The sequence below is a fragment of the Solanum lycopersicum genome, chromosome 1, assembly GCF_036512215.1.
Source record: "Solanum lycopersicum chromosome 1, SLM_r2.1".
In the NCBI taxonomy this organism is placed as follows: domain Eukaryota; kingdom Viridiplantae; phylum Streptophyta; class Magnoliopsida; order Solanales; family Solanaceae; genus Solanum; species Solanum lycopersicum.
Genome location: NC_090800.1, coordinates 79,440,525 through 79,467,863, shown reverse-complemented (window position 1 = coordinate 79,467,863; position 27,339 = coordinate 79,440,525). Strand labels below are relative to the sequence as shown.

General features: G+C 30.0%; 2 protein-coding genes across 3 annotated transcripts; one reads left to right on the top strand and one right to left on the bottom strand.

Annotated features, from left to right (window-relative positions):
* Positions 1 to 4,158: 4,158 nt before the first annotated feature.
* Positions 4,159 to 11,552, top strand: LOC101254335 (uncharacterized). 2 transcript variants are annotated; one of them, XM_010326949.4, is made up of 10 exons: positions 4,326 to 4,905; positions 5,067 to 5,143; positions 7,024 to 7,133; positions 7,586 to 7,654; positions 7,776 to 7,891; positions 8,034 to 8,088; positions 9,850 to 9,970; positions 10,199 to 10,246; positions 10,480 to 10,574; positions 10,968 to 11,552. In XM_010326949.4, the coding sequence occupies exons 2-10, from the start codon at positions 5,119 to 5,121 to the stop codon at positions 11,067 to 11,069; spliced, it is 741 nt and encodes a 246-aa protein (XP_010325251.1). In that variant the 5' UTR covers positions 4,326 to 4,905; positions 5,067 to 5,118; the 3' UTR covers positions 11,070 to 11,552. The 2 variants fall into 2 exon arrangements, with proteins under 2 accessions (XP_004229736.1, XP_010325251.1); XM_004229688.5 differs by lacking the exon at positions 5,067 to 5,143 and having other exon boundaries at positions 4,159 to 4,905.
* Positions 11,553 to 12,090: 538 nt separating this feature from the next.
* Positions 12,091 to 13,598, bottom strand: NDK (nucleoside diphosphate kinase). Its single transcript, NM_001247245.2, has 4 exons — positions 13,482 to 13,598; positions 13,251 to 13,299; positions 12,684 to 12,915; positions 12,091 to 12,515 (listed from the first exon to the last, which is right to left on the bottom strand). The coding sequence occupies exons 1-4, from the start codon at positions 13,530 to 13,532 to the stop codon at positions 12,401 to 12,403; spliced, it is 447 nt and encodes a 148-aa protein (NP_001234174.2). The 5' UTR covers positions 13,533 to 13,598; the 3' UTR covers positions 12,091 to 12,400.
* Between the last annotated feature and the right edge of the window lie 13,741 nt (positions 13,599 to 27,339).

Sequence of the window (27,339 nt, the reverse complement as noted above, 5' to 3'; positions counted from 1 at the left end):
GAATTACCATCTTTTATCCAACACAATGATGTTGATATTTGAAGCTTAAATAGTCTTCAAATGGCTTTGTAACTTTCACCAAATCTCACAATGATATCAATTAAATATAGTAGCCCCAGTGACCATCTAACTCCATTTCACAAAACTCCAAGCTAGAGCAGCTATACATGTAGACCAAATGGAAAATGACACAAAATTAGTGATTTACAAATAATGCATCAAAATAGGGCCATATATTAAACATTTTATTTGCTATCTAATGGTTTATTCAAGGCTACTATAGTAATAAATAGGATACTATATTGAATTAAATTAAATGAGATTTTTTTTTTTAAAAAAAATACTCTTAAAGTATTAAAAACAATTTAATTTTGCTTTTTCTTCACCTATTGGATCTCAGTTGTCCTTAAGATTGATTTTCGAGTTAAAATTGTCTCTCATTTTACTATTCGATCATAATTGCCGCCTTTATAAACTTTACAAGTGTATTCATGCGAAATCTCCAAAAAAAATCTTACTAAAAAGTATACGACCTATTCAGTTATCGTGAAAAAAAGAAGTTCAATAAATAGATTATCTCTTCCTTACAACGTCCCTCGAACTTCAAACTCATGATTCACCACCCCAACCCCCACTCCCACTGCCACCGTCACCATTCCATTATGCATCGGTCTCGTTCCATAATTATTTTTGATAGATTACGTATAACTTTTCTTGAAATTATATTTCTATATTTTGCTAAATACAAAAAATAATAAGTAAAAAACATCAAACTAGTGAATTTTTTTTGGGGGTGGGGGGTGAATGCCAAAGTGATGAAGAGTGGTGTGAAAGGAATAGAAAGGACTACAAAAGATGCCAATTGGACCACAACATATGCTTGGCACATGAAAAATCATGAGATCTCCAAACCAAAAGCTATATATATACCTAATATTGTTACATTTGAATAATCAATTAATTATATTTTCTTCCCTTTTTTATATATTATTGATCATTCGATCGAAGTTTAGGTTCTGTATACTTATAGCGTCAGAATTTTGATACTATCAATTTTCTCTTATATACTTTCTTACTTATATTAATGTCCAACAAAGTTATTTAAAAAATATATATCTAACAAAATTCTGTATCAAGAATATCGACTTTTCATGTCGATCTTTTGTTCAATCAATTGATAAGTTCACCAATAACAAAACTATACGATACAATTACATCCCTTTACATACCACTTATAGTATATAATATATATAACATCTTAAATAATGCATAGTATAGTTGCCTCCTAAGCAAAGCAATCTAATCACACTAACAAACTTTTAAGAACCCATGCATATTGTAGGCCATATATTACATTGATTTGATTTGGAAGTTTTAATCATTCATGACAAAATATATGTGTAACCCACAAGTACAAATGATATAGAATAAGTGTAGGGTCACAAGTGATTTAATGAAGTATTTTCCATCAAGTTTATGATCCCTCTATACCAACATCCCATGTGATCCAATTTATTTTATTTATCCAATCCCTCATGTCTCATGCTCATGCACTTATATATATGTGTTCATTAGTCTTAAAAACACTGGTCCTCTGCTAGATTCTCTAATAGTTCCTTTAAATTATTGTCCCTCATGTATTGCTAACAAAACTTATTAGTTCTCAAATGATAATAACTATATACTTAGTTAGTTATCAACCATAATGACTTAAATACTATGTACATGTCTAGTGGATGAATGAGATATATATATATATTCATCTTAAGCAGGTGCCTCATATTTAAATTTTACGGATCGAGAAATCTCTGATAAAAAAAATAATTTTTTAAAATAAATTTTGTATAGTCAAAATTTGAATTAATCAAATAGTAAATATAAATATTATATGGTCATTAAAAAATAAATAAAGTAAATTATAAATTTTAGAGATAATATACGAATCGATAAAATGCTCACTAATAAAATACTCACATTCCCATAAGACTTAAAATTTCAAAATACAAGTCAAACTATGGAAGCAATTTTCACCTCAATTTGTGCTCAATTCTTGAATTCTTTAATACTTAAATTTACACCTTTATAAATTTAAATAAAGTGACAACTTTTTATCATTTAAAAGGCCTTGAAAGAATCTAAGGAACTTTTTTAATAAAAGATTTGATCAATAAGTCCCAAAAAAGTAGAGCAATTAAAAAATCTGTACTTTGACAACCAAGTCAAAATGCACAAGTTGAATTTAGACCTAACCACCTAATATTAGGAGTGTAGGGATAAGGAGCCCTTTTAACAAATAAAATAATTATTTTTACCAACTTGTCACAACGACCAACAAATTTATGAATGGTAAATTACAATCTTTTTAAATTATTAAATTTTCGATAATTTATTTATGCATATAAAATAATATTTTATGTACCTAAATATTAAGTTTGAGCCTATGTTAGTAGGTTCTTGTAAGGAAAAAAATTATTCCTCGACTATATATATGACTGTAGAATAAAATTATTTAACAGTAAAATAATATAAAAGAATCAACTGAATAAATTATTCTGGATTAAATTATTTTTAACGAATTACCAATAAGAGTAATCAGAATTGTTATATATCCAATTCTAACCACTTCCAATTATAATTTCATGTCAACCAGAGCTTCTTTTAATAGAGGTAAATATTTATGGCCCGAAATATTTATCGTTGGTGTGCATAATGATATGCGCAAATAAAGTGTTACTATGTGTTGTTCATAAATATTTATCGTTGGAGTGTTTCACCCTTAATCAGAAGTCTCAGGTTTAAGTCTTGGGTATGGAGAAAATTATGTTGGGAGCGTCATCCCAAATAGGCTCTGCAGTGCGCGATTCGAATCTAATAAGACCTACAATGTGAGCTTCGTATATCGAATGAGAAACAAAACAAAATAAAATAACTAACTAAACTAATCACTTGTAAATGGTTGAAATTTTGACGATATAACACATTATATTAACATTTTCTCAACTCTAAGCTTCCTACCACCATTTTTCTGTTTAGGCTAAAACACACACAAAAGCATTTATATCGGAACCTACATTTTCAAATGAACACTTAAAATTGTCATTAAAATTGTAATTGAAGCATCCACAATCCAATTTTATTGATTCGTCCACCAATTCTAATATTATTCTTTATATACATTTACCATACAATGTATTAACTTAATTTCTATTTTACAAGTCAAATCAATTTGTGAATCATTTAACCTCGTAACGAATTCAATTATATCTTCTTTTCGAATTAAACGCTTACCCAATCCATAATCATAATATTATTTCCATGCATTCCTCGTGAGATTGATAAAAGTTTAAACAAAAAACGTGAAGGTTCAACTTTCACTATCTTCATATTAAATTTTTTCTAATGACAGTAACGTCTTAATTATTTTAAGAAGATGCTTAATAAAGAAAATTATTAGCTGACCAAATATTCTGATCAAGTACAAATTTTCAAATGATGCAAATTCCTTCATTTACTGTAGTCAATTCGAGAATATACATCCAGCTTTCACAAAGGAAATAGTAAATCAGCTACGAATATCTTATTTTACTGTAATTAAATTAATAATTCATATTGATTCAATTACTTCATCCATTTGTATTTATATATCGGCTCTATTAAACATAAAAATTAACTTTTACTATTTTCTTTATTCTATATTAACTGAATTTGTAATGTAATATACATTTATTAAGAAAACATTCAACAACATAATTTATATCTTACTCATTATTATTATTCTTTGTGAAATTATAAATATAATTTTGTAAGTAGAGCAATTTATCTAAAAAAATTTTAAACATCCCTTCTAAACTTTGAACCATTTTGATTATTTTGAATAATGAAAAAATCTATTAATACAGAATAGATAAAGTATTAATACAAAATAGATAAAGTACTTATCATTATTTCGACCAATATAAAAAAATTAAATTATTAATTTATATTTATATGTCAAATTAATTAATTAAAATAAACTAATTCATATTCATTTATAAAATTGACCTCAACAGAACATTAAAATAAAAATACAATAACAAGTTACCAAGTTTATGAAGAGACGTAAAACTTAAAATGATTGATAATTAAATATAAATAGAATAAGTATAATGTTATAAAAAGAATAATTGAAAAACATTACTTAAGCCTGTAACCGTTTTTCTCAATAATCGCCGTTCCCCCACCCCACCCCCAGTCCCCACCCCCACCATAACAGACGCGAATGCCACCCAACTCAACGAAACTGCTCAACAGCTTATATAATATCACATTCACATACCCCTACCCCTCCCCCCCCGGCTCCAAAACCACCCACTTACCCCTTCTTCGCTCCTCTTCTCCGTTTTACAAATCTGTTCGGAGCGAAGAAGTTGCAGAGCAGAATATCTAGATAGAGAAACACATTTAGAGAGAGAAAAAGAGAATACCCTCACCACTCTCGTTTTCTCTCTCTATATTCATATAATATCATATTATCCTATATATATATATATGTATATGTTGAACATTCACCTTCAGATATAGCTACATACACAAATATACCGGAGGTTTTGGCGTGGTTGATCTCCTTTCCTGCCGTTCGTATTCCGATTTCAGATCTCGAGATTCCACCGGAGGATTAATTGATTGTGCATTTCTCTGTGAAAAAGGAATTCAACTTCGTTATTTGAGATTTTTGGCTTACGTTTTCATTGACGGAGGAGCATTGGAGTGTGTTGTTGTTTGGAGGAGGTTGAATGTGATGCAAGTATTGTAGAGAATAATTTTTCGATTAGCTGAAAAGTATGGATGACAGAGGAGGATCGTTCGTGGCTGTAAGGAGGATATCTCAAGGACTTGAAAGAGGCAATGCTTGTCATACGACTTCTGGTATATTTACTTTTTTACTTTACCTAACAGTACAAACATTCGCTCATTCTCTCTCTATATATCGATATTTCTCTCTCTGTCTCTATCTCTCTCTGTTTTTGCTGTTACTATCGGTGTATTTCTGTCTGTATGTATTACCGATTGGTCTCCGTCTATGTCAGGAGTAAATTAATTGAGGTTTTGGATCTGTGAATTGAAAAATTAGGTGCATTCATGCCTACTTGCATTGACATGTGTGGTGAGTTTTCATCTGCTGCTTAATTCATTTTCTTTCCCTGAAGTTTTGGTGTTGTACCTACCGTTACGGTTTGGATAATCAATAGATTCATGCATTTTGTTTGGATAAGATCGGTTTCATAGAGTTAATTTGTGATTTACCAGTTCTGAAGTTTTCTGTAGATAAAGCTGCCTCAGAGCATGTTTTGAACATGCCTGAGCTACCTGAAGAGGAAAACTGTCTCGGATGTTAGTAACAGAATTTGGTTTTATTCAGTTTGTGTAGGTTTTACAACAATTACTTTGGTTGTGGAGGATGAATTACCTTGTTTATATAACTGAGTTACTATAAGTAAGTTCGGGTAAAATGGATTTTGATTTTTGGTTGGTTCAGCTTATGCTCGATGGTTTTGTTGCTAGAGGAGTTGCTTAGAAAGGATGACCTTGCTAGTTGTAAAATATTTTGAGTATCGTTAACAGTTTTTCTGCTTCCTATTGTTTGAGTAAAGTGAACTAGTTGTTTTACTGAGGGTCATGTCTCTTCTTAATCTTGTCAATAGATCTATGAAGAATGTATTGACAGATTTTTCCTGTGCACATAGTGTCTCACATGGACCAGAAAGAGGAAAAAAAATACAGTTTGTGCTCACGCATTGTGATTTATTATTCTGTAGATATAGATATAAGGCAGGAATCCTTGTAAATAGTTGCCTAATTTCTTTTCCCAAAAAGTACATTTACTGCTGTCACATGGCTATAGATCTCACTGCTATTTATGCCTTGTGCTTTTTGGTTGATCTACTATTGAGTTTTCCCATAGGAATTGCAGGAAGTGTGTCTTTTAATTGACTGAATCAATCCAGCATATTCTCACAGTGGGACAGAGAATTAGGAAATATTAGTACAGTTACGTTCATTCATATTGTTTTTTTTGGGAATGGTGCTGGATACTTTTTTTATCTTTAACGAAGTTAAGTAGGGCTTAACAGAGTACGTTGTCTTTAACTATTTGTATCAGAGGATGGTCTACTTCTCTTGTTGTGTTCTACTTACCATGATTATGGTTCATCGTACTTAGAATTCTCCATTAATCTCTTCTGTTTTTAGTGTTTGCTTAGCCGTAGGAGAAAGATATCTAGTACTATAATTCATATTCAGGTGATGAACTTCAGCTCTATTCAATGTTGATACTAGAACTTTTTCTTATTTAAAAAAAAATAGAACATTATGGTCATATAAAAGTTGTATGCCAAGCTCTAGCTAGACCATTGAAGCTAGTTGATATTCATTTGTGGGTAAACTCATTTTATAGAATCCACATTTTGGGTAACATGAACTGATTGGATATTGTTTTGTTTCACCTTTTTTGAACCATATATCCCATTAGTTGATTACCAATGTAGCTTCATTGAATTGTACGACTAGATTTATTTATTTTTTTACAAACATTTGAATATACTGTTTGACTCATATATTTGCAGGAAACAGTCTGCTAATGTGGCCTTGATTTTATTGAATGCATTTCTTCCTAACTCTATCAAGATTGTTGACTAAATCAGATTCACTTAAGGATACTTATGTAGCCACTAAAATACTAACCCTAGCAGGAAATGTCCTTACACGTGTTGTGTTTATTTCCATTTTCATGTCATGTGCTGTAGTTTATTTGTATCATAGTTTCCTGAAAACGTAATTAAGCATATACTCGTCACATTGTTTAGTGTTGACAGTATTATACCCTAAAATAACCAAATTTTTCTTATCATATGTGAAAGTGTTTCTTGAAAGAAGTGCTTTTTGATCTGGCATCTGCATTCTAGTCTCACTTGTAATAGAGGCATTTCATCATTGGAAAATCCAGGGTTTCCATTTTCTTTTGCCAATCATTTTATTTTGTTACAGCGGAGGTTGTGGCAGGATCAGCTGCATGGCTAGGCAGAGGCCTTTCATGTGTTTGTGTTCAAAGGAGGGAGAGTGATGCTCGTCCATCATTTGATTTAACTCCATCCCAGGTAATATGTTTGTGGAGGTTATATTAAGTTTATATTTCCTGCTTGCTGAATACTGAGAATGTCATAAAACACAATGAAATAGTCTGAATTTCAGTCTGCAGTATCATAGAAGTCCAGTTGTGTGCAGTACTAGTTTGTATTTTTAATGTTGTTCTTACTTATCTTGTTGAGTTAGACAAATGTGCTCATGTGCGTTTGTATATGCTGTGATATTTATTTCTAACTGTGCCATGTCTTCGGCACTAGTGATTTGCCTAATTTTCTGGCTTTCCACTTTAATGAGATTGCCCATAACTCTCTACTTGGCGTCTGCTCACTTCTTCAAAATTTCTTGTTTTCTTCTTTCAAAATGTCATGTACAAGAGTTAGCTTAGCCATGGTGTAGAAGTATGGAATAGCTTCTACATATTGGATGCTAATTTGATGCTTTTTCCGCTCTTTGTTAATCTCAGGAGGAATGTTTGCTAAGGCTACAAAACCGTATAGACGTTGCATATGATAGTTTAATCCCTGAACATCAGGTACCTTCTCTGCAAGACATCTTAGTTGTTTGCAATAGCTTAATATCTGTAAGACTTTGACATTTCATTCAGGTATGACATTCTTTTTTCTCAAGATTTTTTTTTTGTTTTTGACCTAAAGGAAGCTTTAAAAGCTTTGTGGAAAGTTGCCTTTCCTGAGGAACAACTTCGTGGCTTGATATCTGAACAGTGGAAGGAAATGGGCTGGCAAGGAAAAGATCCATCTACTGACTTTAGGTACATCAGCACCCACTCCGCCCAAAATTTAAATGAAGAAAAAGGAGGATTATTCTCAGGCTTATTAACATCTTTCTGATAATTTCCGTTTCTGCCTGTTGCAATCTTATGTTGGTTTTAAGTTGTTTCATTGATTCTGTAGGGGTGGTGGATTTATATCACTGGAGAACTTGTTATACTTTGCGAGGAATTTCCCGGTATGTCCTCTTTCCTCACTCTATGTCAAACATTCTAAGCATATGTATGCATACTGTTAAGAGTGCGCAAATTACTAGGAAAAGATAACTTTGTCTGCTGTTATTTTGTGGCGATGGGAAACCTGACAGTCCTAGGTTCTTTTTTTCTAAGCAGGTACTGGGTATTTGCATCCGGAGATTGTAGCTATTCAAATTGTTATGTTACACCTGAATTACTTCACTTACGCACGCCTTTTGTTTCCCCTATGCATAGAAACATATGGTTTTTTAATTGCTTGCTCAACTCAGAAATTGTGGTAGTTTTTTTTTTTATTATTATTGTGTGTGGGGGGGGGGGGGTATGGTGGGTGCATACTAAACGATGTGATAATTATCTCTGGATTTCTTTATGATGTTCTACACAATTTAAGTAGGAACCTAGTCATCATCTCTTGGTGATAACAGCATATAAAAAATAGCTGGAAAGGTATTTATGGCATTAATTACGTTTATGGGTAAAATGTACGGTAATGGATAAATCAGGCACAATGCTTTAGAACTTGGATGACCAAGAAGGAAAAACGGTTTAGAACTTGGCTGACCAAGTAGGAAAAAAGGGCTTTATTGTCATCTAGTATCTCTTTGTTTCTTGTAAAATTGGATAAATGTTTGTTAATCAGACTATTAAATTGCTTATCTTCATGCGCGTCAAGTTGTCAACTGTCAAGGGAGGGATAGTCTTGTGAAAGGGCCCTGTTCCCCAACCATGAGTTATGGGTTTCAAACAACCGAGGGGTGAAGGGGGAAAAGCTGTTGCCCTTCTTGTCTTTTTTTCCGGTGTTTGTGTGGGTGGGTGGGGATCGGAGTGGAGGTACCATAAATAATTAAAAAAATTATGTGCAACAATATTTCCCACTCCCTAACTTTTGCTGGATGGTATATATTTAGTTGGAAAGTTGTGTATCTGGAGACCCTCAAAGTTAGCACAAAATTATGCCTTGGACGTCAAATCTGAATTGGTTTTGTGATGTTGGATTGTGTGATATGATGACATAAGTGGTTTATATATCATATGTATCCTGACTGGAAAAGTTACATTCAGGAGAAGGCTGTATATTTGTCTTTAACAATAATCATTTAATTTAGAAGTTAAGTGTTTATCAATTACTTTTCTCTATGGTAAGCTTTGGAGAAAATCACGGAAAGGATGATCGGCATGCTAAAATAAGCCTTTATAATGAACTTTGATAGATCTACTAAATACTTTTCAGAAAAGATTGAACCAAGCACAGTGAGCTTGATGTTAGATGAATTTCTGAAAATAATTCTGCTAAATTGTATATTTTATTCTCCTTTTGAATAACTTGCTCAGGTGAATGAGGCCTTCAAATTTGTACAATTAAATTAGAACTGTTGTCCTATTATTCAGGCATCTGTGAATCAACAAAACTGATCTTTCCCACTCTGGATCTTGTCATTTTATGTGAAATATATGAGTGTCTTCTATTAGTAAAATAAAGGGCTTTGTGTTACTCAACTTGGAGAAAGATTCATAAGAGCATACTATAACATCCATGAACAAAAATTCAATAATTTCTGTCTCTATCACACCAACAATTATCTATAGAAGTGCACATTATCCTTGATTTATGTGAAATAATTGTGGATCCGTGAAAGAAGGATTGTTCAGAAGTAAGTTTCAGTTAACCAATATAATGATTATGCGACAGTATAAAGTTCTAGATTCATCTATTTATTCTCTTTTCGTAATTTTATTTGCAGAGATCTTTCCAGGATCTTCTCCGAAAGCAGGAAGGTGATAGAGCAATTTGGGAATACCCATTTGCTGTTGCTGGTGTCAATATCACATTTATGCTTATCCAGATGCTTGATCTAGAAGCTTGTACGTGAACCACATCTACACTCTTTTATATACTCAAAGTTGTGAAAGTCTTGACAGAATTCCAGTCTATATGCTTTTAAGTAGGTCCATCTAATAAAAATGAGATTTGAGTTTCTAACAATCAATGCAGAGTCTCTCTTGCACAAGTATATAGTCCAACCAAAGATGGTTAATTCTCCCTGGAAACTTGTTTTGATATCGTAATTAATTGTGCTTTTATTTCTTCAGTAAAACCCAGAAATTTGGTGGGGGCTACTTTCTTGAAGTTTCTTGCAGGTACATTTTTTTTAGATCTGTCTCTACTTCAGTTTTTCGTAAAGTGCTTCTAATTTCTCCTTCATTTGATGCATTATTTACTGCGATTAGATATGTCTTTTTGTTTCTACTTCTCTTCTGTGTTGAATAAGAGAAGTCAGTGAATCTTTATTTATTCCTTCACAAATGAGAAGTCCTACTTTCATCTGCATTTTTCCTTTGCTCTTCTAAGCAAAGTTGTTTCATTTTTACAGAAAATGAATCAGCGTTTGATCTGCTATATTGCATCACATTTAAGCTGATGGACAACCAGTGGCTTGCCATGCGCGCATCATATATGGACTTCAATGTATGTATTTTCAGCTTACTGTTATTTAGTTATGGATATGGAATGATCAAATTCTGCTGCTGCCTAATCCAGTTCTTTTCCATTTGAAAAAATGTTCATGTCCTTTTTACGTAAATGTTTTTCTTAATTGTTTCACTTTGGCTAGCATTATCTTAACATCAAGGAGATGTGAAATCCTTGGCAACAGAGCAGCCTGCAATTTTGCTTTTACTGGATAGTGGTTTCTGAGTAACTTGTTGTTGACTCTTTGTTGTTGTAATTATTTAGTTGTATTTTAGCCATTGGGTTCAATCAGAGAAATTCACTACGGATATCTTACTACTTCGTATTACACAACATGTGAACGTGTAGAATCCCTGCATTCCTGATTTTAGATATGCTATGTGGTTGCAGGCGGTCATGAAGGCTACTCGTCGTCAACTAGAAGAGGAGCTACTGCAAGAAGACATTACACGGCTAGAAGATTTACCATCATACAACCTTCTTAGTCGATAGTGTTTGTAGGCTTGACTTTTAAGAAAATGAGAATGGCTTCCGTATGCATGTTTTGTGGCATTTGTTGGTGGTGGTGTTGCGTAGTAGCTTTGGATGGTGGGTGTTACTTTGTAGAAGTCAGCGGATAGGGAAAATTGGGATTAATGTTAGAGCAAGTACAATGTCATTCCCCTGTTTCTTGATTTTGGAAAAGGTCACACCTGATGATTGGTCTCAGTAGTGATGGTAGGAAATTCAAGATTGCCTTCAGAAGACTACCTTTCTCTTTAATTAACTCGTAAGGTGGTAACCATCAATAGTCTGTCTATAAACAAGACTTTGTAATACTTTAGACCAAGACGTGTCTGCATAAACTGACTGAACCCTGAAAGAGATTGTGATTTGAGCGTGGCCTGTATTCGTACATCTTATATCTTGAATCCTTTTGGAATGTAATTAAATATACCACAATCATTTTAAAAGGCACCTATGATTGCCAACTAACCTACTTGTGAGGTCATGTCAAAAGGAGAATCCATCTTTGGGTTCCCTAACCGAAGATTGTTGGTGTGTCAACTTACACCATCTGTTGATTTAGCAGTCACCTCAACATAACCTCTGTCTCCTGTGTCATATTATTAACAAAATTAGCGTGCATTACTCGGCTCCAAAATTTGGTTAGTACCTGCAACATGCAGTTACATCCCGTGCGGGCGTTTGCCAGCTCATGAGCAATGAGAACAAGTATCGACAGCTAAACCATGGACAAAGGCTTTAAGTGAAAGAGTTCTACATGTCAACTTTAGGCAGTTGTGCCACGCTTCATAATTTATTTATTTTTGCTAGATATTTTTCAGATAAACACCTAACAAGAAATAGATAGACCTTACTTTAAATTGGTTATTATGCCAGAAGAGACTAAGCTCCAAATACTGACCTCTTTCGGACAAAAGTCGATTGAAGTAATAATGACTATGAACCAAGAATTTACTTCCACAAGCACCGAAGTTGCCAAATCTTAAGAGCAAATTGCACGGAAACATATGCCAACTACCATCTATAGAGCCACAGCACACAATTAAGGTAACGTTACACACTGATTTTTGAAAAAATTCAAGCTGCTTTTTTCTTTTACAAAAATAGAGAAACAAGTGAAGCAAACATGCTTAAAATTTACTAGCTTGAAACAGCACACACATAAGATCAAATATCACATATAAAATATGCTAGAAATAAGGAACATCATTAAATCTCAAATACCAAACTTCTAGATTCAAATGACATACAAAATTCATAAGTTAAAACCAAACAGGCTAACAGCATAAAGAGAGTTCTAAATTCATAAAACTCTTCTATTCATAGATCCAAGAGTGAAGGCTGCTCTGCCACTCCGCGATTCCTTCAGGGAACCAAAGAGCGATCTCCTTCCTAGCACTCTCAACAGCATCACTTCCATGGATGACATTCCTGTAATCAAACAGGTTGAGGTCTTATACATCAGCACTATGTTTAAGGTCGGGGTAATAAGCAAGAACAACAGTAAACAGTAAACTAGTAACATCACCAGGCTTCTATGCAGGTTGATCATTAAAATAACAAGTAGATGTAGTTTATTCATATACACAAATGTTTTACCTGCCAATGTCAATAGCAAAATCACCACGGATAGTTCCAGCAGCAGACTCCAAGGGGTTGGTTGCTCCAATGATCTTCCTGCCAGTGGCAACTACACCCTTACCCTCCCAGACCATAGCAACAACAGGTCCAGAAACAATATACTCAACAAGCCCATTAAAGAAAGGCTTCGCCGACAAGTCTGCGTAATGCTTCTCAGCAAAGGCACGGTCCACAGTAATGAGCTTCAAGCCTGTATACATGTAAAGTAAAAATCACAACCCAAATCAACAATTATAGTAAAAAAAAACAAAAATAAATTCAAAATCAAAAGAATCCTTTTAACGGTAACAATGACACATTAGCTGGATAATGATGCATCAGCGATAATAATTACGCCAGGATGAAAGGGGAACATACTAAACTGTTCAAAACAATATTACTCTAATGTAAATAAACAAAACCTCAATTGAAAAATCATTACGGTGTGGGTCCTGACTAATCATAAGTGTTTTGTGCTGTAATTGGGACATTCAATAAATCGAGTACTAAATTAATCATACTTCTTAATAATTGATTAAATTTTACCTTTCAAAGAGAATCCTTTCTTCTCAAATCTGCTGATAATCTCACCAACCTGAAGCATAACATTCAAATGAGTGCACAGTAAGAAGAAAAAAAAAAAGAGCCAGCCGTATCAAGGATTTAGTAAACTAAGATACAAAATTGACAATTTGTAACATTTATTTAACAAAAATACACACTGTATCAAAGCTCAAAGTGATAGATCTAAAAGAAACACGATTTAAGAAGACGAACCAGGCCACGTTGGACACCATCAGGCTTGATCATGATGAAAGTCTGCTCCATTTTTGCCTCTTTGATGTTTGCTCAAGTATGGTCTGTGGATTAGCAATTAGCAGTACACGGCACTTTGGTGAAAAGACGGAGAAGGGGTATTTATACGGTAACGGGTCGGTGGCACTTTACACAGTAAACCCTAATTGTTCGATGGAATATTCTCGGGTTTTTTTTTTTCGGTATTGTTTTAAAACCCGAACTAAAGCCCATAGAAAAATTCGCCAGCCCAGAACCCACTACCCAGTAATAAAAGGAAAATGTAAGTTCTAGATCATATTTTGGTTAAGATGCTTCTATTTTATTATAAATTTTATTTTATATCTATATCAAAAAATAATATACTTTTTTTAAATATATATATATATATATTAAATACTTTCTTTCTTGAAGATTTGTTAGGTAAACCATTTGATATATAATATGATTAAAATTCACTAATCATTTAGAACTTATAAGTGAGAACAGTTAAATAATCTAATATTGTTTATCATATATAAACTAATAGATATGATACAGCGGGAGATAATCTTTTCTTTATTAGAGATTTAGAATTCAAGTTCAGACTATAAAAAATTCTAAATTTAATTAAACATCAAATCAAATAAAAAATAAAAATAAAAATAATATAGCATATCATCGAAGCTTTACCAAGGAATTACCCAATTGGATTGATTCCTATATTGAAATCCTAACCTTAAAATAAACATTCACTCGGTACTAGAATCAAATATACTCTACCTTTGAAAAAGTTGAAATTGATGTTAAAGATATAGAACTATCCATAAAGATATAAAACTATCAATCTTCGATATTAACGATAACCTTCATTCAGGAGTGATTCAAGTGTATTAGTAATCTAAAATAAAAATTAAATGGGGTCTTAAATTTAAATTATTAATAATTTTTATGTAATTTATTTCTTCTAGTTTTCATTCGAGAATATAATTATTTTTATTTTAAATTATTTTTATTAGATATAGTACTTCAAATATGTTAAATTTATTCTATTAATCCCTTCAATTTTCATAAAATGTTTACTTTTTCTACAAATAGTATTTAATATTTGTTAAAAAATAAATAACTTATAACCTATTATTATAAAAAATAAAATGAGGCCTCACATATTTTTTTTTACATTGTCGAGCCATCTCTGTCTTCATTATATTATTATTATTATTATTATTAGCAGTAGTAGTAGTAATAGTAGTAGCAGTAATAGGTTATTAATGGGTAGAAAATTTACGAGTGCAAGCATAGCTCATAAGAAAGTAAATAAAGTTATATAAACTACCTTAGAAGGAATTTAAAAATTTTAAGGACCGTTTGGTAGGCTGCATTAAAAGAACGAAAAAGGGCCTAAAATACCCTTAAAGTATTGAAAATGGTATAAAATTGCCCTTCATCCACTTATTGGCTTCAAAATGCTCTTTTCATTCACCTATTGACTCCAAAATGCCCTTTTCATCCACCTATTGACTCCAAAATACCCTTGTCACCTTTGGATTCAAAATTGACCAATTTTTTAATTGTTTTAAAATCAAACACTTTAAATATTTTTTAAAATACTTGACGTTTTACTATTGGTTATAATTAAATTTATTAATATAATTTATAAATCAACCCACTACACACTAATTACTAACTAAACCGCACCCAATTAATAATCCAATTATAATATCAAAATCATCATAAACACTACTAAAACACGATGAAATTATAGATTCCCGAAAATAACATTCAAAATTATTCGAGTCCGAATCGAAGCCCCAATTAAATTTAGATTGAGCCGCTTATTTGGGAGGACACTTTCTTTCAAGATTGAATGAGAAATTTATGATTAAAGATAAAGAAGTAATACATCCCAAGTTAATTCATGCATTTTTTTAAAATATAATTTTATAAATATTTATTATTTGTTTTAAAACCTTTAATATATTATTTTAAAAAAAAACTTACCTATGAAGTAACATCACATAATTGAGATGTAAGAATAATTAAGATAAACATAGTCAGGCTTTTAAGTTTATCGTTAATTTTATTGGACACTTGAATGTATGATAATTTACTTCTATAGATATTTTCGCCTCAAATTTTAAAAACACTCAATTGGTAGTTGCTAATCTGTTGTTGTACATTAATAATGTGACGGATTTATTAATTTAGAGGGGTTTAATTAGTAATGGGTGGGTAGTGGATTGATTTATAAATTATATTAATAAGTTAAATTATAACAAATAGTTGAGTGCCACATATTTAAAAAAATATTTAAATAGTTTATATATAAAACCGTTAAATAAGTGGTCAATTTTGAACCAAAAGGTGGATGACAAGAATATTTTGGATCCAATAGGTGGGTGGGAAGGGTATGTTGGAGCCAATAGGTAGATGAAGGGTAATTTTGTACCATTTCTAATACTTTAAGGGTATTTTAGGCCCTTTTCCATTAAAAGAAATAATCTATATACTAGGCAAGGTATTATTTAGTACTATGTTTGATAGGAATTTGGGCCTAATACCTAGAGCCGTCAAAATGGTTTGGCCCGCGAGGTCGGCCCAACCCAACTCTTGAAATAAGTGGGGTTGGGTTTAATATTTTGAAATTTTTTTTACATAATATGACAAACTTCAATATACATTTAAATAATACAACTATAGTTTAATTTTTTTTATGTTATATGACTATAACTATACAATAAATAGCAAATTTAATTGTATATCAATAATCATTTTTTTATTTAATATAAATAAATAATAAATAAGAAAATCATTATTAAACTCATAATTAATTTCATATCTTCTCTTTTATCAATATCCTTATATTACAGATTTTTTTGTATCCCCCCTCCCCCAATTCTTTCCAATTCAAGATCCTTTTGTATGATTGTAGTAGTGATTTTTGTGATACAAATCATTATACTTATATTTGTGGTTCAATCAAATGTCAAATGTTTATATTTAATAATACTTATATACATAGATATTTGTATTGTAATATTAATAAAATGGTAATTGTGAATATAAATATATTTGGATACTTAAGTAATTTATCCAATTTGATTAGGCAATACAAGTATAGTAGGATACATCAATACTATATTTTTATTTTTTTGTCCCATTTATAAATGAGGCTTTTTATCCCGCCCTATTTGGCTCGTTGGCCTCGTAGGTCCAACCCGCAAGCCTCTGAGGCCAGTCCGTGGGCTATTAATTTTTTAAAATATTTTTATGCATATTTTTAATAGTATTTTATTTGTAATAATTTTATGAATAAATATTTTAAAAAATAAAAAATCAATTATTTTGCATTATCATACATGGTGAATTGTAGATAAAGATCAACTTCTTAAGGAAATAATATCACATGTTGATCCAAATGTGATCGATGTGAAAGCAGAAGTGGAGTTGTAAAACATTAATTAATAAGTCATGTAATATTTAGAAATTTAGATTTGTTAAGTATTTAGGCTGCCTTGTGTTGATGGAAATATTTCAAACCAGCTAATTTTTTGTGGGAGAAATGATGGAATGATCAACATTTATCCGCTAAAGCTTACGTTGGCTATTATGTATTTTTGTAAGTATTTATCAAAGTGTATGATTCATAAATGTATTTTTGTAAGTATTCACCGAAGTGTGTGATTTATAAATGAATTTTTATATGAATTGATGTCGTGTTCATAGACGTCAATATTCCATACTCTTTCTAAGAGTGTAATTTTGTTCATTTTTTTGTTGAAGGACCAACACTTCCCAACCCGTGACCTGCTTAGGGTTGGGTTGGGCCGCTATTTTATTGGCCCTTTAATTAAAAGGATCAACCCGCCCCAACCCATTTAACTCTCTAGCTCATTAGGGTTGAGTTGGGCAAGCCCATTTTGACACCTCTACAGTAATACCTTCTATTTGGAGGTATTAGTAATACATAGGATATAATATCATGTGATAAGTCTATGTAAAGATTAAAATATCCCCTCAAATCCATTTAATTATTTTCTTGATTTTATGGTTTATATTTGTACTAATAAATTTATTTGAATAAATTAACTTACAAATTATTTAGAGAGAGTTGTTTGTTACTAAATAAATATAAATTTAAAATTTGAGTATTTGACGTTTGTGGTCTTAATTGAATATATATATATATATATATATATATATATATATATATATATATAGAGAGAGAGAGAGAGAGAGAGAGAGAGAGAGAGACTTGTGTGGTTTTCTAATCATTTGTATTTTGAAGAATTTAAACATACATTACATACTAAAACTACAACTAGCAATTTTTTATGTGTAACTATAGATGGTTTATTCAATTTTACCATTGTTGACCGTCTTTTCAATTTTAAAAGTAGATTGTTTATCTTTTTAAAATTGAAAATGGCATTTTGTGAGCGATCAATTTATTAAGATGACAATTATTTATTCTCAAATAATTCAAGCGAAAAAACAACAAATATGATAACAAAATTGTTCCTCTCATAGCTAATTAGAAGGCCGTAAAAAATAATTTTGTCCGAAAATCATCTACCTTGATTCAACTACCTAATATTCAAGCTTATTATTAGAAAGAAGCTTTTTATGTAGTTTTAATCCAAACACAAAATGAGATGGGAAATATAGAAATAAATTTTGCATTACTAATCCCTGCGTTATTAATTTTTGTGTACCCTAAATATGTAATTTTATCCTTTGAAAATATATATACATTTAGGTATTATATATTCTAGGTAAATTGTAGTATGTGATAGTCTTTAAATTCGAAAAAAAAATTGTCTTAATTATATTTATTAAAAAGAAAAAAAAAATAGAGACAAGTTGAAAAGTGGGGTAAAAGTTAGATGAGACGGTGACAATGACATATTTTTTCATCCCAAGTTCCCAACTCATTGTCGTTCTTTGATTCGAGGGAAATGAAATGTTCAATTATGTTTTCAGATAAAATATTAATTCGATAGTGAAATTAAGAAGAAAGAAAAAAAATCTTTTGATGCATGAATTAAATTGATACAAAATATTGATGGTAAAATATTCTTATGATGTTTTTGATATAAAAGAAACATAAAATATTCTCCGGAAAAAGAAGGAAGAAATAATTTTATGTGGTCACTTTTGAATAAATATGAAAATGATTTTTTTCCCAACAGACATGAAATTCAAAATATTTATATTTTTTCTTTCTCCAAATTATTAAATAGGACTTCGATTTTCCGCATAAAATACACATCTAAGTTCCACATACAAAACAAACTTGTATTAACATGTAAAAATACCTAAGTTCTGTCCAAATTATTCGACTTTTTCACATACAAAACACATTTGTATTAACATATGAAAATATCTAACTCCTATCCAAATTATTGAATAGAACTAATTTATCCACATACAACACATACCTATATTAACATGTAAAAATATCAAAAGTCCTATCCAAATTATTGAATAGGGACTTCAATTTTTCCACATACAAAACACATTTGTATTAACATGTGAAAATATCTAAGTCCTATCCAAATTATTCCCATCCATTGCTTGCCCCGGCCCAGCCCAATTAATTTGATTCTACTAGGCCCAAAAACAAATGCAGCCCCAATGGCCCAAACAGTCAAAAACATATTCTCATTCAACCATTTCGAACACATTTCCCATGCCATCAAACAGATCTTAATTATTTCTCGCAGTTTAATTATGTATAAGAATGAAATAGAAACAAAAATTACTTTTGCTTATAGTCTAGTGCTACATGTAAGAATTTCACATGTATATTGGTAAATGTATATTGGAGGTTATTTCATACATAATTGAAATTAAATTGAACATATGGAATTCACTTGGAAAACATTACTTTTGATAATATATAACGTGTGTATATCATAACCATATTATCACTAATATACACATATATACATGACCTACATTCTTCTTTGTTGAACATATACTATCACGGATATTCACTGATATACACAAGTACATGAAATATACATGGATATACACACATATATACAATGTGTTCTTAACCTCGAACAATGTATTCATAGTTATATTCACGTTTTTAAGTTTGCAGATATCACAACAATGATTTCAAGGCATTTGAACGGAAAGTTCATCGCAATGTCAACTATAGAAGAAGCCTGAAGATGACTAGTGATCGATTTCGTAACAATCTTTTATCCGACTAAGATGCCAGTTTCTCAGAAAAAAAAAGAGTGGTAAAATGAAGGGAAAGCTACACTACATAAACACAATAATTAATAGTTAACAGATGTATATCTTTATATGAGATACACAAAATATACATTCTTGATACAATTTTTTTTTAAAAAATCTTATCATATAATTATTTTGGTCGAACGGTAAAATATATAACTTTGCCCTAAAATGAAAGTACCTAGGGAAATCCCTACATGATATCCAGTACAATAGGTTAGGCCCAATTATTACAGGCTCCTTCCTCCTTGTAATAAGTGGCCAGTAATAAACTTTAGAAGGTGGATCTAGTGGGCCTAAAGAACAAATTATAAGTGAAATATTGAATAAATAGATTATGGCTTTTCCCAGAAAAGAAAAAATTTAAAGCTTGGTTTAAATTAAAGAAAAACATGCATTTTTTAGAAGCTTATATAAGTCTAGAGAAATTAAAAGTCAAAGAAAAATGAGATAGTTGAGAGTTATTGAACAATGATCACAAAAAAATATGATTGAAGTTTGAGTTACAACTCAATAGCAATCAGGTATTCCATGATTAAAAATTATTAATGAGAAAAAAAAGTATTAGGGCCCTTCTTACTCATGAGAGCCAAAGAAACAAAGAAAATCAAGGGGTAAACATAACTTTTAATAAGTGATCTATTTTCTTTGCTTTTGTTTTATGGAGCAAAATTATGATGTTAGTGTTGGTGCGAAGTAACAGGTATCAAGGTGAAATACTTGAAATGTGTTCCAGAGGCAATGAAACCTATTTTAATGTATTTGAGTAAGCCAAGTGATTTTAAATCCATAATTTAGATAATGCGTTCACCATTAATAAACTCAAAAAAGTTAAACCTATCAAATTTAACTCGTAAATCTGCTCTAAGGGCGCGCACACATGTGAAATCATATAACACAATTGTTTTCTTTCATAGAGAATAATAGTAGTTTTTGCTATTGAGAATTTAGTTTGTGCAAATGTAATTAACTGAAGTGGTTGGACCTATCAATTTTGAATCTTGAACTTGCCTCTTAGCAACACACTTGTTAAATTAGATACCACTTAGCTATTGAGCATTTAGTTTGTGCAAATGTAATTGACTTAAGTAGTTGAACCTATCAAATTTAAAACTTGAATTTGCCTCTCAATAACACACATGCTAAAAACAGATACCACCTAACTGTTGAGGGTTAATTAGTTTTTGCAAATATAATTAAGTTAATTGATTGAACCTATTAAATTTAACTCGTGAATCTGTCTCTAAGCAACAAACATGTTAAATCAGATACCACTTAGCTATTGAAGATTTAGTTAGTGCAAATGTAATTGACTTTAAGCGGTTGAAGGAATGTTAAGTCTCACCATCCAATAAATTAAAGAAACATTTTGCATGTCAAAGTTCAAAAAAGATTATTTTTTTAAAAAAAAAGGTGTCAAAGTTTGAAAAAACCATATGTACCTCAAAGGGTAAGAAAACAAAGAGAAGACAACAAAAAAGAAAAAGAGAAAGAAAGTGAAAGACCCCACCAAATATATATCTTATGATGAGTAATAGAAGACTTTAGCACACTGATTGAAATGGCCATTATGGTTGCATGGAATTCAGCATATGATGCCTGCCCCCTTTGCCCTTTGCCCTTTGCCCTTTGGTGGAAATCTCTCAATTACTTCAACTTGTTACTAGTGAATATCTTTTTTTGAACAACACAATCCATTACTTGTTTGAAATTTTTATTAGAAATCATGAGATTGTCGGATCCATAGCTAAAACTTTCCCTTTTCAAATCCATACAATTCCCTCCAACTTGTTGAGTTGTTTCATTTCTTCTCAAAAATTCAAGTTATATATTGACAGTATTATATATTAATTTTATATTATTCGTGTAGTTTTACGTAATAAAAAAATGACTTTTTACTTCGTTTAGGTTTTTGATAGATGTTTATTATATAAGATTTTGTCTATATCAACATTTTAAGTGATACGATCATACAAAAATGTTTTAAATTATCATATATATATATATGTGAGAGAGAAAGAGAGAGAATGTTGACGTCATCATGTGAATATACATAAAAATAATAATACGTTATATTAAGATATGATATATAACTAATAATGTTTTTTTCAAATATCTAAACGCACAAATTTTTTATCTTATACTTGATTAGTATAAATTTAAATATAATGCCAATTTATTTATAACTATATTAACAAAAATATTTTAAAAAAGATATATAGTGGTTTGTGGTGGTAATAGCTAACGGTGATGTTTGTAGGTGCTCGTTATGGGTGGTGGCAGTTGATGATAATTGTGGCGGAGGATAGTGATAATTAGTTATAGTGTGTGGTGATGACAGATAAATGATAGTTGTAGTATATACTAGTGGTTGATGGTGTTGGTTTTCAATATTGATTAGTGATTGTTGTGGTAATGGTGATTAAGGGAGATGACAAATAAATGTAGTGATTAATGATGATGATAACATAGTAATAATATATAGTCGATAATGGCAGGTAACGATATTAATGATAGTGATTAATAGTCATAGTAGGACGAAGTAATTAATAGTGAAAGACCATCTATGTTGTTACAAATATTATTGTATAAATAATATTTTAATGCTCTGAAAGATGAGAAGAGTATTTTGGAGCCAATAAGTAAATGAAAAGGATATTTTGGAGCCAATAGGTGGATGGAGGGTAATTTTGTACCATTTTCAATACTTTAAAAGTATTTTAAACCCTTTTTTTGTTTCTAAAAAGAATAAATATAGAAATTTGGATAATTAAGACTAATTCAACATTATAATGAAAGCTACACTATAAAAAATATTTAGTTTGTATCTCAAACATAATAAATAAAAGTTACTCTATCAAGTTCTGAAAGTGGTGGACATGTCTCCCCTTGTGATTCTCATAGTGCAACCAACAATTGTACCCTAGAAATAAACGTGCAAATTAAAAGGTCAACAAAAATATATTGAAAAAAAGTTGGACGATTTATTTTTGTGGCCAAAAGATCAAAATTTGTAACTATGACAATCTCATTTTGTCAAAACAAAATCAAAACAAAAGAGAGAAAATATGACAAATACTACTATATTTTGCCATCATAAAGTTTGTCATTTTTGTTTAATTTTTTTCTCCTTTGTATGGGGTGGGGGTTGGTTTCATGCAATATTCTTTTTTTTAAAATCGCAGATAAAGTAAGGGATTATTATGCGGAGGGAATCAAACCCTCACGAACATCGTGGGAGTACTGATAGTTATGAACATCGTGGGAGTACTGATAGTCAATCAATTTAACTACTAAAATTTTTTTTTAACGCAATATTATCAATTCATTTATTTTAGCCAAAATATTGTACAAATGTGAAAAAGTTAATCTGAGGGAAGTAGCACATTAATACTTAAATAAAATCTTTATATGATTCTGTACGAAAGACATTGTAATGAATAATTATCACTGTGTAAATTACAGCCACAAGATTTGAGCCTATAAATGTATCTAGAATATTTAGGTCAAAGAACTGATACTCAACATATACATGTTGCTCGTATCTTTAGGAATAAAAGACGATATGATATCTTATAATCAGTTACAATCTAAATATAAAAGATATTCAAAAAAAATATCGACATATTTAATATGACGTGTTAAAAGTAACAAACATGATTATATTTGTTCTCTTTGTTCCCAGCCTTCACATGGATAATAATATATTAATAACAATTAAATTAGACATATTATAAATTCAGCTTTATATATATATATATATATATATATATTTGATAATTGCTATCGCGGTAGATTGATGGCCATGAAAAAGGTACTATAATAAAAGTTCAGAACTATATAGTATAATTTATAAGATTTATCTCATGATGAGTAGTGATCAATCGATGAGCCTCGAAATTATATTTTTTTTTGAGAAGAAAATTCATGATGATTTTTTGAAACAATAAAGGACTTTGACCAAGAAGATTTGGGATGACCAAAAGTTGGATCTATTACTTTTTTTTATTTTTTTCATTTGATTTTGGATCAAACTATTATCTTCCAAATCGATTAATCATCAGAATATTGTAGAACCCTTATTCTACAACTTCTTTGATTTTGTACACTTTAATCATTGATTTCTACTTTTTTATATTTCAATTCATTTCTACCATGAAATATATTTAATTTGGAGATAGTATAGTAGGACTTTTAAAAGGGACCGCTACTATACATTGTCCTGTTTTGAGTTCATATGACATTGGCTAATGACAATATTTTATATCTATGGCAAGATCCACGAGGGATTATGGTGATTCTTGTTAGAGTCATGATTAAATATAAACGCTTACTTAATAGATTTAGTTAAAAAATTAAAGCTATATCTTTATTGTCAGTCATAATTTTTGTTTTGATAGTAAGTTGTTGATCTTAACAATAAAAATATAAAATTAGGTTTGTTTGACACTATAAAGCAAAAGTTGATCGATTATTCATATGAAATCAACCCTCAGCTTTTATTTTTGAATCGTGTTTATAAAGATGCATATACATTGTTCCAAAAAGTCATATATGGTGAAAGTTGATTTCTCTAACTGTCGAGGTTTTGATCAAACTAAGCCATAGTAAAAGCAATTCATCAAAATAATACGTTTTTCTAAGATTTTACAAAACTAGTATAAATGTATTTCGCAGTAACGTTTTAGGGTATATTTTATTTATTAAAAGCTGACGATGTTAGATTGATACATGTTACTCAGAGTAACGTTTTACTCCTAAAACGTTAATGTGAGTAATGTTTTAGGAGTAAAACTTTACTCAAAATGACGTTTTAGGAGTAAAACGTTACTTACAGTTACGTATATCAACCTAACGCTGTTAGTTTTTAAAAAACGAAATATACCCTAAAATGTTACTTTGAAATACATTTATACTAATTTTGTAAAATTTTAAAAAAATATATTATTTTACTAAATTGTTTTATTTTATGATTTAGTTTGATAAAAAATTCAGTCAACGAAGTCATTTTTATTATTGAAAAAAAATATTAAAATTTTAAAAATACAATTTTACGACATAATAACTTGTTATTCTATTTTGCTCTACGTAGCTAAGCATAGGATGCCCAATCTAGGGACCTGCATTCACATAAATTGGATTAAATTATTCAACTCAGACTTGTACAAGGTCAACGCATGGATATTTAAATAAGCATATATATTAGGCTTATTGTTTATTTTTCTCTCCTATTTTTTGTTTTCTTAGCTTTGCACGAAAAAACATTTTTAAAGGTCTATCCTTTTAATTATAGTCATTTTTCTGATTTGCAACAATAAATATTTGCCTAATAAACTTTGCATTTTAATTTTATCACATGGGGACATTTTTACTTTACTGATATATATATATATATATATATATATATATGTTGTTGAAGAAGTAGTCCTAGTAGTCAAAGTATAATATGCTCCATGAGTCAAATATGGCCATGGATGTCAGGGTTACTTTTCCTTTTTTTTTTTCCAAACTCATAAACAGATCTTTAAACTTGTTGGGTTTTTTTTCATCGGGTATCTCAATTAAGTTATTCTTCTATTAAATTATTGAACCACCCATAGTTAATTCCTTTTAAACAATGTATACTGATTTTGATCGACTTTTCTATTGTAAATTCCTTCAATTGTGTTTGTATTGTAATGATTTTGATTGAATGAATGAAGGCAAACTGTGTATAAAACTTATTTATTTTTTATTTATTTTTTAACGTGTTCAAATGACTTGAGGTAAAACACAATTATTTCTCAAACATTTTCATTATCAATTGAACTAATGTGTTCGGGAACAACATAACACCCTCACAAAATCTTGTTCCACATCAACCAATGGTGTTTAAAAGGAACAAATTATGGGTGGTTCAATGATTCAATAGGAAAATAGTATAGTTGAGGTATCCGAAGAAAAAAACCCAACAAGTTTAGAGATCTGTTTACGTATTCGGCCTTTTTTCTTTATTTAAAACTTAATCAACTTTGTGACATGGCCGGAGTCCGTATTTGAATTTTATAAATTCGAATTCTATTTTTTTAAGTTACTGAGTTTTAAACTATTTACATATAATTAATAAAATACTTAGATAAATAAAATATTTAAGTTGAATTTAGTGGCTAAGTTTTATTTTGGCTCCACCACCAATAGCATGATCTACACATTTTCGAGCAATTGTTGGTATTAAGCTACAAAAACGTGAAGGGTTGGGCATGTTAATTATTGATCAATTCTTTGAGGGGATAAGATTCTCTGTCTCCCTCCATATTAAAATATTTTTTTCTTAATATATTTCACTAATTTTAATATATAATATATAACAAAAGATAATTTTTGTTTTGACTTCTTGTTAGGTCAACACTGACTTTCTAGTTTGTTTTACAAAATTCACTATCTTCTTTGTTCTAAATGGATGGAAAGAATCATATTTTTCATACTAATTAAGAGTGTATATGATAAAATTAAGTTGAATTTTTTTAAATATCAAATTAAATTATAATTGTTAAATTTTAAAATATATAAATCAGATCAAATTAATAAAATTTTATTTTCGGGTATTTGCGGATTTTTCCGATAAAGTATTCATAACAAGCATCTAATTTGCTTGTACTTTAAGTATATTTTTAATCCTATCAAAATACTATTATCTAATGTATTTTTTTAAAGAAAATAACACAAAATATAAAATGAGTGATGACACAAAAAATTAAAAAATAATAATAATAAAGTTTCATAAAGCAAATATTGCAAATTAATAGGTCATAAAAATGATCATAATTAAAAGTACTAAATCATGCAATAATAAGTCTAATAAATAGTAATTACATAACTAAACATTGAAGAAAAACTAAAATTAGTTTATGTATTTAATTATCTAAACCATTGTGAAATTAAAGAAAAAATATTCAATATAGCCATTCTTTGTGTTGAGATGAAACTTTTGTTAGCACTAATATTGCTTTGAGCTTTATTAGAGTTACTAAGGTTATAATCTTTATTGAATCGTTTGAAATTTTAAGTCTCAAAAATAAATAAAATGTTAAAAGACTATTTAGAAATATATCACTAAAAAAAATCTAAATTGCCAACAATTTTTATCAACATATTTTTAAGTGAACTATATTTTAAAACTTAACAACGAAATTCTAATAAATTACCAATCAAAATCATACTAACTAAGTATTTTAGTTGATAAATACGGCGGGGAAAAATGATGCCAAATTTAGCAATATTCTATCGATGGATTACCAACTGAAATATTACTAACACAAATCTTTTGTTGGTAATATTACTAACGAAGTATATATCAGTTGGTAGATATGACAAAAAAATTGTTTATATAATTTATTAACATATTACCAATGAACTACTAACCAAACATTTACCAACACCAAGATTATTGTGTTGCTAAATTTACCAACCAAATATAAATGTGTTGGTAAATTAGTAACGAAATGTAATTTATTGTTAAACTTGTCAACCAACATCCAATTAGTTGAAAATTTTGCCGACGAATAAAGATTGTAGTTAGGAAATTACTAACATCAATAATATAGTTGGTAATATATCAACCGATCATTTA

Coding starts and splice junctions, on each gene's coding strand:
- NDK (NM_001247245.2), bottom strand. CDS start 13,532: ATGGAGCAGACTTTCATCATGATCAAGCCTGATGGTGTCCAACGTGGC. Junction 13,300..13,481: donor ATGGTGTCCAACGTGGCCTG/GTTCGTCTTCTT, acceptor GTTATGCTTCAG/GTTGGTGAGATTATCAGCAG. Junction 12,516..12,683: donor TTTGCTATTGACATTGGCAG/GTAAAACATTTG, acceptor GTTTGATTACAG/GAATGTCATCCATGGAAGTG.
- LOC101254335 (XM_004229688.5), top strand. CDS start 4,821: ATGGATGACAGAGGAGGATCGTTCGTGGCTGTAAGGAGGATATCTCAA. Junction 7,892..8,033: donor GATCCATCTACTGACTTTAG/GTACATCAGCAC, acceptor TTGATTCTGTAG/GGGTGGTGGATTTATATCAC. Junction 8,089..9,849: donor ACTTTGCGAGGAATTTCCCG/GTATGTCCTCTT, acceptor TTTTATTTGCAG/AGATCTTTCCAGGATCTTCT.